Source organism: Acomys minous (genome assembly GCF_964271855.1).
Source record: "Acomys minous genome assembly, chromosome: 9".
Classification (NCBI taxonomy): Eukaryota; Metazoa; Chordata; class Mammalia; order Rodentia; family Muridae; genus Acomys; species Acomys minous.
Window position 1 is genome coordinate 83,811,987 of NC_140490.1, and position 16,167 is coordinate 83,828,153.

Genomic DNA, 16,167 nt, shown 5'->3' on the forward strand with positions numbered 1-16,167 from the left:
CATGGTGGCTCACAACCATCTCTACTGGAATCTGATGCCCTCTTCTGGCCTGCAGGTGTATATGCAGATGGAGCACTCATACATAAAATAAATAAATAAAATCTTTAAAAAAAAAAAAAAAACCAGTAGTGTAGAGCTGGGCGTGGTGGTGCTTGCCTTTAATCCCAGTACTCGGGAGGCAGAGGCGGGTGGATCGCTGTGAGTTTGAGGCCAGCCTGCTCTACAAAGTGAGTCCAGGACAGCCAAGGCTAACACAGAGATAACCTGTCTCGAAAAACCAAAAAAAAAAAGAAAAAAAAGAAAAAAAAAAGAAAAAAAGAAAAACAAAACAAAAACAAAAAAAGAAAGACAGCATGTAGAAATAGAGCTCCTGAGCTTTTGGCTTTTAGCTCTTAGCTTTTTAGTCTTGAGCTTCTTGGCTCCTTGGCCTTTGGCTTTTGGGCTAGTGTTGGGGGATGGTCTGATGTATTTTGATGCCAATTACTGATTTGGCATCTCTGTGACCCACCTTTTGGTTAATAAAAAGCCATCTCATCACACCTGGGCCTTTCCATCAGGACCTAAGCCGAGTAGGAAGGTCAACTGGGTATTTTCTCTGCCTCTCTGAGCTAGCAGGTTTCCAGCCCACCATCTGGCCCCTGAGTCTTTATTGGTAAAATAGAACACTTAAGATTTTCATTTAAAACAACACACTGGCAGAGCCGCCATAGCCCTCAATTTACATTTCATACAGGTTTTGCTTGATACTCTTTCTTTCTTTCTTTCTTTCTTTCTTTCTTTTTAACTCCCTCCTACCCCCCCCATGTGGTTAAAACATAAAAAACATTCTGAGCCTAAAACCAGGATTAGCCCACATGTCCCAAGGTCATGTCCTCATCCAGATCTTAACAAAGGAGCAAAAAGAGTGGTTTGATTTTGGTTTTTCGTTTTGTTTTGTTTTGTTTTGTTTTGTTTTGAGACAGGGTTTCTCTTATAGTCCTGCCTGTTATGGACTAGCTAGCCTCAAACTCACGGTGATCTGCCAGCCTCTGCCTCCCAAGTGCTGGGATTAAAGGCATGTGCCACCACACCCAGCTCGGGGCTGTGATTTGAATAAGAACGTCCTTCATAGGCTCATGTATTTGAACGCTTAGTCAGTAGGGAGTGGAACTATTTGAGGACTAAGAGGTATGGCCTTGTTGGAGGAAGTGGGCCCAACCTGGTGGTCAGGATGGAGGTCTCAGCGACTTCTCCAGGACCATGTCTGCCATGCTCCCACCATGGCGATGATGATGGACTCTGAACCTGTAAGCAAGCTCCAATCAAATGTCTTCTTTTGCCGGGTGTGGCGGTGGTGGTGCCGGGTGACGCCTTTAATCCCAGCACTTGGGAGGCAGAGGCAGGTGGATCCCAATTTGGTCTACAAAGTGAGTCCAGGGACAGGCAAGATAACACAGAGAAACCTTGTCTCAACCCTCCCCCCCCCAAAAGAGTTGCCTTGCTCATGGTATGTGTTTTCACAGTAATAGGACACCGACTAAGACAGACCCCCATCCCAGATGAAGACCTGAGGCGGAAACCAAAGACAGAATCAGCAAGCACAAATGTCTTGAGGCTGAACTAAGTTTGTTGAGCTCTAGAGCCCAGTGTGGCTTGTCGTCCTGATTCTGTGGGTGAAGAGCAAGCAGGGGCGGGATAACAAAGTGGGCCCAGCTCGGATACAAGTACTTGGTAGAGGCATGCCATGGCGTTTATGTTTCATATTCTTACTTTAGATTTCCAAAAGATTCCTGAGCCTGCTACTGTGTGTGGGACAGAGCCTAGAGAGCCCAAAGAATTAAATGAAGGAAGGCAAAGAAATGGGGGGGCGGAAACATTATCTGTTTGGAAACAGATAACGAGAAGGGCCTCGCATTTCAACTGTGTTTAGATCACAAGTGGGGGATGAGAAAAGACTTGTGTGAGAGCAGGTGATGTTTATCCCTTTAGAAGTCGAATCACTGTGTGGGGGAAGATTTGCTGTTAACCCGCTGAAAAACATCCTTGAACAAATTCTGAGAGGAGGTATAAAAATGAGGCAAAAACAGGAGGCAGGGCCTTTGGAGAAGACTTGGGATAGTTTTGGCTGTTCATCGCACCGCTTCGAGACGCTCCTAGAAAGAACCACTTGAGGGCCTCTGGCCTCCGGCTGAGGTTCTGGGTTCTGGTTGTTCCAGGTTCCAACAGAAGAAATCCAGCTGATTACACCAGGAGAATTGTTCCTCGGAACTGAGATCCTTACAGTTCCATTATTGTATTCTTTAATCTCATTTTCCTATTGTTTCGGTTAGTTGGGTTATAAGTGACCCTTGGTTAATAAATCTGCAATAAAATATATTAAGAAAATTGAGCCTACATGAAGTGATTTCAGAACCAACCCTGTTCAATATAATCATGAACTCAAGGCACCATTTACAGAGTTGGGAGAGTAACTCAGTATCAGGGTCCCCCCCTAGAATCCCCCAGTGAGAGGGCTGGAGGTGTAGTCAAGGTGGAGCCCTGCCCAGAAGCTGGGGGCGTGGTCATGGGTGGAGCTTGGGTACCTTACAAACATGCTGGAAAAATCTGGGTTCCATCTTTAGTACTGTAAAAGCAAAAACAAAAGACCAAGACTTAGTAGTAAGAGCACTTGCTACTCTTTCAGAGGACTGGATTTGGTTCTCAGCATCCATATAGTTAGTTGGCTTACAACGATCATGCACAGTCCAATTCCAGGACATCCAACATGCTTTTTTGGCCTTTGCAGAGACTGCACACACATTAAGGCATGATACTCGTACATACAAATACATCTTTTATTTTATTTTTGATTTTTAAGCCACAGTTACTCTGTGTAACCGTCCTGGCTGTCCTGGAACTCCCTCTGTAGACCAGGTTGGCCTCAAACTCAGAGGTCCGCCTGCCTCTGCCTCCCCAGTGCTAGGATTAAAGGCGTGCGCCATCACGCCGAGCCCCATTCCCACATTGTTACACGGGCTCCAGGGAAGTGGATGAGCCCGTTTTACAGATGTAACCTCGATGTCCAGCTTTTTTGTTCTTTTTGTCTTTTTAGACAGTCTCACTATGTAGCTCGTAGCTTGCCTGATGGTCTCAAACAGAGAGCCGCTTGCATCTGCCTCCTCAGTGCCATCATGCCCAGCCTAATGCCCAGGGAGGTTGAGTCTGGTTTTTTTGTTTGTTTTTGTTTTTCGAGACAGGGTTTCTCTGTGTATAGATTTGCTTTGTAGACCAGGCTGGCCTTCCAACTAACAGAGATCCGCCTGCCTCTGCCTCCCAAGTGCAGGGATTAAAGGCGTGCGCCACCACGCCCGGCAGGGACTTGAGTCTTTACTTGGAAAGCCTGTGTCTAAAGTCGGTAGGTGGCGGGTAGTGGATGGCCTTTGACTTTGCCTCTTCCGCCAACCAACCTGCAACGGCCTTAGGAAAGCTGTGCGAAAGGGGCTGAGACTTCTGATTCAGAGAAACTGAGGCCTTGAGGTACAGGGTTACTGCTGCATGCAAGACGAATCATTTAAAAGTCAGCCTCGGCTCACGCCAGAGAAACAAACAGAGAAAGTAGCAGGATGGAAGTCTGGACCGCAAGCAGCGGTAAGTTTCCCGTGCGCACGCGCGACACTCGGGCACCTCCCTCCCCCCCCACCCCCTTCCATACCACCCAGCTATAGCTGGAACCTCAGGCCCAACAAGCGAACTTGTGCTGCCTGCGCGCATGCGTGCCGTGCTAAGCCACGCCCCTCCCTCCGCGGGCGGGAAGAGGAGGCGGGCGGAGGACCGTTAGTGCGCAGGCGCGTGGCCGGAGCGCGAGCCGGTGCGAGCTGCCCTCCTTCTCGCCCCGGCGTCGTCTGGTGGGATGCGCAGGCGCAGGAAGTCTTCCCGCAGAAAGCAGGCCGAGCCCGGGGGCCGGGCGCGGGGCCTTGTGGGAGGGCTTAAGGAAGTAAAATGGCGGACCTGGCGAACGAAGGTAGGGGAGGCGCCGTCTGGGGCCAGCTGGCGGCGGGCGGGAGCGGGGCGAGAGGTCGAGGGAGCCCCAGAGTTGAAGGGTGAGTGCCTCGGACTGTGGGAGTCCGGCCTCATCCGGTCTGGGTACCCAACGGGCCCCCCCACCATGGCGTCCGGTCCCCGGCCCGGTTCCTCGCGGCAGCCCCGGCTTCTGCCTCCGCCCGGCCTCGAGGCTCCTCAGCCCTTCCGCGACCGCCACCGAGACCTTCCCGCCTAGCACGCCGCCCCGGGAGCCCAACGGGCCTGAGACGCGGCCCCCGCGACCTCGGGTGGGGTGAGACCTCCGGGCCTGCTCGCGGGCCCAGCGCGCCACGCTCCCTTCCCCGCCCCCCTCGCCTGAGGCCCGGGCCTCGGTCTTCGGCCTAGCCACAGGCCCGGCTGTCCTTCATCTGGCGACGTCTTCGGCCACCCCGACCTGCGGCTTGCACCCTGAGGTCCGCTCTAATCCGAACTGGCCACCACTATTCCCGCCACTGGCCTCCAGGCCTTTTGAGGTGCACCTGATGTCTCTCATTTAGGCCTGACCTAACAACTTCTCCGTATCCCGTTTCTTAATTTTTTTTAAAAAAATTCTTATTTTTGACCCCGTGATAACCCTCCCCTGTGGAGTCTGACATATCATTTGAGTGGTTTGAATATGGGAAACCGGCTACCCAGCGCCGCAGAACCTGCACCTCTTTTCCCAACAGTCCCCCCCAAGTCCTTTGGGTTGCAGCTCATGTTCCCTAATCTCGGCTTGGCCACCCGATCTGCAGGTCCTAATTCAGTGGTTCTCAATCTTTCTAATGCTGCGACCCTTTTTAATACAATTCCTCATATTGTGGCGATGCCCCCCTCCCCAACCATAAAATTATTTCCATCGCTGCTTCATAGCAATGATTTTGTTACTGTTGTGGATTGTAATGTAAATAATTTTGAGGTAATCGGTTGCCAAAGGGGTCGCGACCCACAGGTTGAGGACCGTTGTCTTAATTGCTTTTGCCCAGTGAGCTTTCTGTTGTGGAACCCCCGACCCTCCCCCTGCACCCTCTGGGCGATGTAATCCTTTCCCAGTCTCAATAGTCAGTCGTCCTGCAGCTCCTGCAGCCTGATGCCCTCTGATGTTGTCCCTTGGGGGCTGCTCTAGGGTTTTGGGACTTTTATCCCTGTCCTTTTCTTCCTGCACAACTGCAGGAAGATTATTAGAGGGGACCTGGTTCTCCACCATGCAATTTTCCTTCCTGCTGTGGCCTGAGGCTTCTGTGGACAACCCAGGGATGTAGGGTTTTCAGAGGGTGCTCTCAGCCCTGGGAGGGGCTGCGTGATGTGAGTTAGTGTTTACACCTGCAGTGCTTGGTCTTCATCCAGGCCTTGAAAGGTAGATGTAGGCAAGTCGCTTGAGGGAGGTCAGGAGGCAGAGCTGTGTGAACAAGGGTGGTCTAGGCCCAAACCCCATTCGTGCCTCTTTCACCACGTGCCTCTTTTATAAGGAGTCTTTGAAGCTGGAGGCAGTACAGGGAACGAGAGTTTTTTGTTTTTTGTTTTTTATATTCGAGACAGGGTTTCTCTGTGTCGCCATGCCTGTCTTGGGCTTGCTTTGTAGACCAGCCTGGCCTTGAACTCACAGACATCCGCCTGCCTCTGCCTCCTGAGTGCTGGGATTAAAGGCGTGTACCACCACTGTCATGCTTGTGGGTTTGTTTTAAGCCCCATACTCCCTTTAAAAATTATTAGGTGCCCACTCCCCTCCCTCTCTGTGTCTCTCTCTCTTTGGAGACAGTCTCGTACAGCCCAGGTTGCCTTCAGACTCACTGTGCATCTGAAGCTCCTCCTGTCTCCACCTCCCAAGTACATGGGGGCCCCTTGAGATTTCCTTTAGGGTGATAATGTCCTGTCTAAAACAGAATCCCCTCCCCCAAACCACCCATCCTGCAACCTGTCACGATCATCAGTGGGAACTTCTCCTTTAGCCCACACTTTGAAGTGACCATGGGTCCTCTCCCGTTCCCACCACCACTGCTTTCGGGGGGCCCTCTCTCCCCTCTACCTCATCTCACCCAGTGCTTTAACCAGAAGCTAGGGTACCCTCCTACACAGCCCCGCCCTCCCTGACCTGCTCTGCTCTGCCTTCCTCCCTGCTGGGAGTACTCCTCGCCAGCCAGCCGACCTGGTGGGCTGTTCTTGCCTCTTATAGGAATTCCCTAGCCACCTGATTTCCTTGGTGGCCACCTTTCCTGTCCCCTCTGCCCTGCTTTATTTTCCCATTGCAGCTGTCAGTCAGCAGGCTAGGCCATGCTCTGCTGGAGCAGAAGCACTGCCCGGGCAGGAGTTCTCCTCCTCAATCACTGGTGGGCCCTGCTCCAGAGCAGTGCTTGACACAGGCCACCCGGGAGCTGTGCCATGAAGAAGGAACCAGGGAAGGAAGTTGTGGGAGAGGTCCTCAACGGAAGGGGCCTTGGAGTACAGTTTACATTTGCTCTCTGCTGGAGCTCAGTGTTTTCTTGTGGTACCCATGTACTGTCCACTGTGAATTGTCCACGTGGGGTGGGAGAATGTTTGTTACTGAAAGTTGTACCTAGGACGGTCTGTGCTTACCTACTGTGCCGTGCTCCCCCCCCCCCCCCCCCCCCCCCGTTCCATCAGAGTTGGGTTCAGGAGAGCAAGTTTTTGTGCCTCAGACCCATCATTTCTGAATCAATCAGTTTCCAGAACACTTCATCTTTTGGGCATCTTCCCAGCAGGGTGTTTGATATCTTGTCACCTTTGTAAAGTAGGTATGTGATATTGGTTATTCTTTCAAGGTAGAGTCATGTAATCCACGCTGGCCTTGAACTCCTGCTCCTCCTGCCTCCACTTTCCAGTGTTGGGATGACAAGTTTGTGGCTGATGCTGGGGATGGGGCCCAAGGCTTCCATGCTTTCCACAGAGCTAGCACTCAGCCCTGTTGCTTGTGTGTTTTGAACCTTTGAAAGTACCCACCCTAGCCGGGCGAAGTGGTGGACACCTTTAATCCCAGAATGTCAGAGGCAGAGGCAGGCAGATCTCTGTGAGTTGGAGGACAGCCTGGTCTACAGAGTGAGCCCAAGGCAGCCAAGGCTACATACAAGCTGCTAGTGAGCTTGTCTTGAACACCCCCATGCCCCCAAAAAAAGAAGTACCCGCCCCATAGCCATGAATTCCCTCAGGCTGTAGCTCCTGCCTTTCCATGCCCAGATCCTAAATCTCCACCTTCCCTCCCAGGCTCCCCTCTATCTATTTCATAACTGCCCTGGCATATCCCATTTCAGGCATTTTGAAGTATTGGCTGTCGGACATAGCTGGGCATTCAGGTTATCTCACCCCTCCAACTGGCCCTCTTCAGCCCATAGATGATTTATTTCCATCCATTAAGGTGCAGGGTAGCTCCAGATCTCTAGACTCTTGGTTCCCTGCACTGCCAAGGGTAGACCAGGGTGTAGAACCTTGTTCTGTGAAGTTCAGGTGAGGTGCACCCTGGTCGTATAAGGAAGCATCCTCAGTTGTGGTCCAGTGCTGTATCCTGCAGGCTCTCGTTGCCATGGTGATCTCAGAAGGACCAGCAGCTCTCACTGACGTTCTGTGGAACTTCTGTAGTTTGTGGCTTTGAGAAAACCCCTTGCACTGCTTCTCTCCTGAGAGGGGGGGGGCTCGAGCACACCTGGAGTCAGGATTGCTCACCCTTGCTCTGCGTCCTGTTTCAGGAGTCCCTCAACAGTGGACAGAAGGAGGAAGGAGAACAGTTTTGATTGTGGTGGAGAAAGGGAGATAGTACAGAAGAGCAGGACCCAGGGAAAATGGATCTCACTGAGGTCCTGGTGGGGCTGTGAACAGGGACCCAGGCAGGGCTGCATAGGGTTGTCCTGTGGATTTTAGGGTTAGCAGCAGTATAGTGGTATACCCAGGTGGACTTACTAGATGCTAGTAGCACACCCTGGCTTCCATGTCCTGCCACAGGGCCATGGCTTCCTAAAATTCTTCCATTCATAGCACCACTGTAGGAGTGGGAGTAGATGCAGAGTTATCTCCCAGATAAGGCCCAGGCATCAGGGATGGTGGGCACAGAGTCTACCCTAGAGCAAGCCAGGCTAGTGCTCTCACTGTGCCCTGAACTGAGGCACACTAGCAAAATGGGAATGCAGATCCTGGCCCCCATCTCATAGTGCTCTCTGCCTGTGAGAGTGAGTGCTCACGGCCAGCTTGTGTTCCCACCCTGGACCACCATTTCAGACATGGACAGGTTAAAGGTTCACTGGGGATAAGAGATCTTGAATTCTACCTACAGTATTACATGAATGGATGGAAGGGGAGGAGGTAAAGTGTAGAGTGAGCTCTAAGTTGCAGGGGTTACCATTTCATTGAGATGACCATGGCTGAGTGGCTGATGGGAGTCCAGCAGGTACATCTCTGTCCTCTGAATCCTGTCTGCCTGTCATTGTATGACCCTGTAGCCCAGGGCTTTTCAACATGGGCACCTGGGGAGGCTCCTTGGTTGTGGAGGTCCCTCTAGGTTTTGCAGGTCCCTGCAGTCAGGTGTCCTAGCCTTAGTCGTGACAACTATCTGGCTTCAGATGTCACCTGTGACCCTCAGAGTTGGGCTTGGTCCCTGGCCTCTCTTCACTTCCTTTAATGTCCTACATGTCAAGGGAAGAGCACGGGGGCTGTGTGCTGGCATAGATGGATGACAAGTGGTCCTGGGTATGTCCTGGGACCAGGCCCTGTGCTTGGCCTCAACTCTACTAGAGGTGTAGTGGTGTCAGAGGGGCTTTGTGACAAGGCTACAGAACCTTTACCCTCTGAAGAAAGTGTTGGTGTGGCAGGAGTCAGTTGAACTGGTCTGAGAGGGAGTTGGAGTGAGTGGAGGCAGGTGAGCTTGGAGAAGCCAGGCCCAGTGGCCCAGGCCTGTCATCCTAGTAGTTGGGAGACTGAAGTTCAGATCAGCCTGGGTTACATGCATAGTGATTTCAAGGCTAGCCCAGAAAACTTACCAGAAAACAGGAAAAAAGGACAGTGCTTGGAGCTAGGCAGTGGTGGCATACACCTTTAATTAATCCCAGCACAGAGGAGGCATAGGCAGGCATATCTCTGAGTTTGGGGCAGGCGTGTTCTACATAGCAAGTTCCAGGACACCTAGGGCTACACTGAGAAACCCTGTCTTGAAAAACAGAACAAAAACCTATGCTTGCAGGAGGGACAGGTGGGGAAGGGAGTTCAGGCATTGGGTCTGATGAGGCTGGTAGCTCTCCAAGGTACTTACTTTCCAGTCACCATCCAGCACTTTACATCCCAGGTTGATGGCAGTGGTGCAGGCTCCTCCATCTATTTTAAGGGCTTTTGTTTCTGCTGCCTCTGCACAGGCTTTCCTGGGGTCTCCTCAGAGTGTGGTGGAGAGACGCTTGTAGCTTAGGGTGCTTGCAACCCCCTCCAGTTTACACAGTACCCCCACCCCACCCACTGTGCCCTGGGTTTGCAGTGCTCTCTCAGCACTGGTTACCAGGCCCATGCTGAGGCCCATGCCCCTTTTTACAAGCTGCTCATTGGTGAAATACAAGGCCACTTTCTCTGAGATGGTTCCAGAGGACAGGACATTCAGAAAATTAAAAAAAAACTACAAGAGCCGGGCGTGGTGGCACACCCCTTTAATCCCAGTACTCAGGAGCAGAGGTGGATTGCTGCGAGTTTGAGGCCAGCCTGGTCTACAAAGTGAGTCAGGGCAGCCATAACTACACAGAGAAACCCTGATCTCCGAAGGCATCGTGGACCAACATAGGCAGAAGTTGTCGCTTAGCTCAGGACCAGCAGAGGGGCCGTTCTCTCCGAGTGAGGCTTCTGTGTGTGTTTAATTAGGAACCGGCCTGAGGTTCTGCAATGGCAGAGAAAGCTGCAGGTTTCCGACGTGTCTTGAAAACGAGGAACTGGTCCAGGCCAGCTTGCACATCTGGGGTTTTCTGGGGTTGGGAACAACTGCTACTCCCTCTCTAGAGAGACCATGTGCCCTGGACTCTTTAGTGCCTGCCATGCTTCTTCGTGCTGGCCTGGCTGTTGTCTCTCTTTTACCCAGCTCAGCCTGCTGTGCCCTGGTTGAGTGTTCTCTTAACCCTCCGAGGGTCTGTAGTGGCCGTGGGGCACTATTTCTGTCCTCGTCATGCCAGCACTCAGAGGCAGCAGCCAGCAGGCTTCACGTGTCCAGGGTCCCAGGACCATTGCAGGCCTGCAGCCTCATGATAACCTTCCAGCTCCTGCCAGGTGGCTGGGACAGCAGGCCCATGCCCTGGCCTCAGATACTTGCTGCTTTTTTAGGGAGGGGGGCTTGAGAAAGCGTTTTCTCTGTGTAGTCTTGGCTGTCTTGGAACTTGCTTTGTAGAACTGGCCTTGAACTCAGAGATCTGCCTCTCTCTGCCTTCTGAATGCTGGGATTAAAGGTGTGTGCCACCACTTTTAAAGAGTGTTAAGCCAGGCATGGTGACGAACAACTTTAATCCCAGCACTTGGGAGGCAGAGGCAGGTGGATCGCTGTGAGTTCGAGGCCAGCCTGGTCTACAAAGTGAGTCCAGGACAGCTAAAGCTTACATAGGGAGACCCTGTCTTGAAAAACCAACAAAACAAAACAAAGAGTATACACACACAGAGGCTGGGCTGTGACTCTGGTGAGCACTTGTTTAGCATGTGCAAAGGCCCTGGGTTTACTACCAGCACTAGAATTAGGTCACGTCTTACCCTTTCCTGATGTCCTTAGCCCAGATGACTGCCTCCTTCGCATGGGGCAAGGGCTTTAGTAGCTCTTGCCCCAGTTTGTGAAGGTAGTTGTAGCCTTGAGTCATGCACTGACATGGTGATGGGTCCTGCTTCTGAAAAGCTTGAGAGCCAGGGTGGAGCCTGGGTCTGTGCCTTGTCTGTACCTCAGTTCTGCCTGGATCCAGCCACCAGGCATCTGGGAGCTGGTCAGGATGGGGAGCCTGTGTGGGGTTGGGACAGCTGATCTGAGTGACTGACCTGTAGAGTGTGGGGATACATGTGGCTCCTGCTGGCTACTACCCATGTTCTCTCTCCTATATTGGGGCAGGATGGGGCTGTCGATGGGGCTAGTGAAGGATGATTGACTTTTGTGGCCTCTTCTCCCAGGACATCAACCACACCCACTCACTCTCTGTCACCAGAAGAATCAATCCCTTAAGTTCCAGGATCACTTTTTTTTTTTAAAAGACGGAGTTTCTCTATGTGGTATTGGCTGTACTGGACTAACTCTGTAGACCAGGTTGGCCTCAAAAAACAAAGATCTGCCGGCCTCTGCTGGGTTAAAGGTGTGTGTCAGTACCGCCTGGCCCAGGATCACTCTTGATAGAGAACCAGCAGGTTAGGGGAGACCTGAGCACCCTGTGGTGACTGTGGCAGGGAGAGAGGTGTCCAGAAGCTGGGCTCTGCTGGGTGATGCCACCTGCCTTGGTCAAGTGTAATCGGGTGCCTAGTATGGACAGGGGCCTGACCTGCTTTCTTCCCATGATTAAGACGAATTTTCTGAGCTTGCATATGGTGGAGCTCGGGGTTGGTTGCTCTCTGGTTCTCCCCATTCTCCATCTGTGATGCCCACTAAGTGCCACGGCAGTCCTGTGTGGTAGTGAGTTGATGGAGTCACACCATCAGGGGCTGTTGCCTGTCAGCCAGCTGTGAGGTGGCCTGCCTGCCTTGTTAGTGCCATGGCTGCTGGCAACTCGGTTGGGCGGGCACACAGATGGGAGGTCAGAAGTGCAGCCCCTCCTGGCACTGGCCACCACAGTGCCCCCTGTGTTCTAGGGTGGACAACTCTACCTAGTTTTCCTTTCTTGGTCCAACTCTACCTAGTTTTCCTTTCTTGGTCCAAGGTTCAAGTGGCTTCTGTGAGAATATTCTCCCTCTTTGCATGGAGCTGTTCTGTACTTGCTTGGTTCTGGCTTCCCTAGTTAGGGGCCCTCAAGGCCATCCATCATTGCCCCTACTGCTGACCTGAGGCCTGTTGCTTACAGGTTCCCAGCTCAACTTGTCTTCCCTTGGAATCTGCCTCAGAGATCTCTGGGAATGTCAGCCAACAAGCATTGCATCAAGCATAGCATTCGTTGTTGGTTACCTCAAGGCTAGCACTTGTCTTGGTGTGCATGACCCATGCTTCCAGATGGCCTCAATAGTTTGTCATGTGGTCTTGGGTGTGATTGTAGTGACAACTGATGCTGCTTTGGAGCGTGCAGTGGGTCACTGTGTCTTTAAGCACTGAACACAACTCTCACCCTTCCCTGTTTCACTTAGCATCTGTGTGGCTGAAATGGCCTTGGATGCACCCACGCTCCCACCACCAGTCTCAGGCAGCTACACAGCGGTGTGGTCCAGGGGTCATCTTAGGTTTCCTTCCAGCTGGGCTACAGGGCTTTCTCCACTGCCTTCGCTTGCATTCATTTCACCGTGTCTGTGTTGGGCCGTGAAGGCCATAGACCTTCCTGCATTTGTTAGACTGGAGGACTCCTATATGTCACTTCCCTTTTGTGAGCTTACTGGGGTTTTGCCAGACTCAGTGTAAGTAGGTGCCTCCTTGGCTATAGGGACAGTAGAGTGGAGCAGGCGACAAATGTCGCTGTCCTTAGAGTGTTGCTTGGGAGCTGAGCCACTGGGTATGTTCTTTACTCACTCCAGAGGCTGGTGTTTTGCTTCTGTTGGTAGTGACTTGAAGTAGGACACCCCTGTGGCCAAGGCCTCCTGGACACTCAGTAGTGTGACACTCAGTACTTGGCCACAGCAGTGTGGTGACATTAGCCCTTAGTGAGACTGACAGGTGCTTTATGTGTCAACCATGGGTTGAGTACTGCTCCCACTATGGAAGGTTTTCACATGGGGCCCAGGGCAGAGTCAAAGCAATGCCTTCCTCAATACCTCTGTGAGGCCATGTAGGCACTTCCAGAGAGACACTTCCAGGTACCCACCCCCTGTCAGTCAGGGCCAGGAAGTCTGAGACACACAAGCCAGAGGCCTCCTCATTCCCCACCACAGAGCTCATAGGGGAGCAGCACTGACACATGGAAACTTGCACTGAAAGGATTTGCTTCTTCTGGTGTAGATTTGTTCTCACAGCAGCTGATGTTGTCCTCACTGGAGTAAAGTGGCTGACCCAGGGCCCAGGGTGCTGGAGGGATGTTTACTGAGGGTGTTCTCAGATAAGGAGGTGGAGACATGCCGTGTTGCCTTGCTAACATGGTGCTGAGCCCTTCAGTGGCTGCCCACCGTGGCTGCCTGGAAAGTGAGGCGCCATTAGGAGGCAGCAGTGAAGTCCAAGGCTGTGAAGTGGACTTGGAGATGTGTGTTTGTTATGTGAGTGCTGTGGTCATTGCCTGTCTTTGCCCCACTGGTAGACCCAGGCCCCAAAGCTACTTTCAGGTGTTTGTCTTCTAGGGGGTTAGATGACAGTTGCTTTGTTCCAGATGCCATAGCTCCAAAGAAAAGCATCCTTCCTCTCAGGAGAATGTGGATGTGGCCCACCTCCAGAGGCCTTAGGGTAACAGCTGACAGACGCATTGATGAGGCTGGCTGTGCAGAGCTGTAACAGTGTGGATGAAATGCTTGAGGTTGGGGGGAATCCCAGAGAGCATGTCTGCAGTGAGTGAATGGCAGAGGCCACAGGAAGACTCGAGGTATCGCCATGGGGCTACTTGGACCAGGCTGGCCCTTCACCCCCTTTGTAGAGGGGACAGTGAGTTCAAGCAAGCCAGGCTTTGAGGCCAGAGCACATGGGTAGGACAGCTTCCCATCAGTGCTCCAGATGGCAGAGCTCGCCTGCCTAGAGCCAGGCTTGTTGGAGTGACGCGCCTGGGCCCTCCTTCCTGTGCTGGACGCAAGACACAGGGATGTATGGGTTGGAGGTTTGGGTTTAATAAGTGCCAGATGTGAGTGCTGTGGCCATCAACTCTACTGGCTGGTGTGCAGAACCCTCACCATCTCCTCAGCTCCCATCCAGGCATTGACATCATCTGCCTTGTAGCTGCCTGTCAAGCACCTGTCCTGTGTGCTGAGAGAATTCCTTTCCTGGGGACATGGAAACAGCATCTACGCCGTTCCTCATAAAGATCCCACTAACAAACCAAAGTAGGAGCACCCCACAGTTCACTCTCAGAAGACCAATAAATATATTAGGCTTTATAGACCCTGGGCCATGGCTTGCTTATAGAAGCATGGGTGAGACCCAGGCCCAAAGTCATTTAGGGCAGAATAGCATACAAAGCTGAGAGGAGAGACTGGAGTCTCAGGTGAGGGTCCAGCAACAACCATCCTGCAGCCTCCTGTGCAGTGTTCGCAGTGAGCATGCTCATGAGTCTGAGAGGCAAGTGCAGAGGAACCCATGAAGCCAGCAGCTGTTTGCTGGGAGCATTGTGCCTGTAACATCTGTGAAGCGCTGTGTGGGGCAGAGAATTCTAGGCTCACTCCTCTCCCCAGCCTTGGGGCCTCTGTTGTATCTGACCCTCTCCTACTCTTTCCTGTGGAGGAGAGCCAGCTGAGCTATAGCCTGCACTGCCACCCACTTTAGTTTTGGAATTCAGCAGTTAATAAATATTGGTGTGGTTGCATAGTAGCTGGGGTCAGTTTATGAAGTGGGGTTTCTTTTTTTATTTATTTTAAAGACATGTTAGTTTTAATTATGTGTGTGAGTTTGTATACATGACTGCAGAGTTGGTGGAGGCCAGGAGATGGCATCAGGTCCTCTGGCATGAGCCACCTGATACGGGTTCTGGGAACTAAACCCAGGTCTTCTGCAAGAGCAGGAACTGTACCCAGCTGCTGAGTGGCTCTCTAGCACCTTCTGTTTTCATCCGTACTTAGGACAACCTCCAGGATAGCTCTTCCACCTGTGGGTTCCACAGTCCATTCTATAGTTGTTGAGCTTGGTCCCAGACATCTCACCTCGCAGAGCCATCTCACCAGCCCTGTTTGCTTTTGAGGTGTTCTTGTCTATCGTGTAGTCATTTTTAAGTCCTGATTATCCTGCGTCTACATCCCAAGTGCTAGTTAGGAATGCAGCTGTTCGAGCCACCATATGTGGTTTCTGTGGTGTTGGGATGGATGGATCCCTGGGCTTTGTGCATGCTATAGGTGGGTGCTCTACTTATGGAGCCACATGCCCTGCTTAAGAGAGTGGGTGGAGTTTAGGGGGTCATACGTTGGTTCACACGATGACCACAGAAGACCCTTTGGAAGCTTGGAAGCCAAGCTGAGGACATTGTGTCTGCGTGGAAGGCAGGATTAGTCTCAGGAGGTGAGCCTTGCAGAAGTGAGCTGTGGTGCAAGGCAGCCAGCAGGGCCATCCTCTTGGTGCAGCTCACAACCTGGTTACTGCACTGTGGCTTTAGGTGGCCTGGGGTGTCTGTCAACCTGGGGTCATGGTGACTACAGCGGAACGTCTGGATGGTTCCAAGTCAGGACTGGGCCAGGGTGGGTCTGGTCTGCATTGATGTCACCTGCCTGGCTGCTTCCTAGTGCTTCTGTCCCTGGTTGAGCATGCCTCTAGGTTCCTTGCAGTGGTTCCTATCTGGTGGTCTCTGGGTTTCTTTAGGGGACACATGCCCATGAGTACTGAGGGGCTGTGATGGGGCTGCCTCTGAGGAAAGGATGGAGTAGCTCCCCCAGGCTGCAGTCCCAAGCTGATTTCAGCAGCAGTGAGCACTACTTACTGGCCTGACCAACATCTGAGCCTGGTTAGCCCCACACAGGGCCTAGGGACTGGAGTTCCAGGCCTCTACTCTGTAGCTGCCCTGCAAGGTTTCAATAGTGACAGGTGGCCCGGCAGCTCTAGTAGAAGGAGAGTATCCCTTGTCATAACCCCAGCCATGTATTTATGAGCCAGTGTCCCCTGGGTGAGCTGCTGTGCTCAGCAAGCCTGGAGCCAGGGTTGGCTTGAAAGGGACCAAGATGGCCAAAGTACCTCACACCTCACTGTTGCTGGGTGCAGAGGCAGAGCTGGGCTGGACACTGACCCAGCTGCTAAGCTTGGGCACAGAGGTGCTGACAGGGCTCTGGGGACCTGGCATAGACTCTAGTGTTGCTGCCCTGCCCACTCTCCTCCCTTCCCCTGCCATCATTTGTGTTGGCTGTGGGTACAAGGTGTGTGGGCCTGGCTGGGAAGCCCGTCATTCTCTGGTGGCTAGC

At 52.4% G+C, this 16,167-nt stretch overlaps 1 protein-coding gene across 4 annotated transcripts in view; it reads left to right on the forward strand.

Moving 5' to 3' along the window:
- Window positions 1-3,343: 3,343 nt before the first annotated feature.
- Window positions 3,344-16,167, forward strand: part of RANBP3 (RAN binding protein 3) — a 40,628-nt gene continuing 27,804 nt past the window's right edge. The window contains exon 1 of one of the 4 annotated variants that reach the window (XM_084797014.1): window positions 3,344-3,606. In XM_084797014.1, coding sequence (XP_084653140.1) covers window positions 3,582-3,606 — 25 coding nt within the window. In that variant the 5' untranslated portion in view covers window positions 3,344-3,581. Of the gene's footprint in view, window positions 3,607-3,776; window positions 3,980-16,167 lie in introns of those variants that run through there. The other 3 variants (XM_084797016.1, XM_084797015.1, XM_084797017.1) reach the window with 3 other exon arrangements.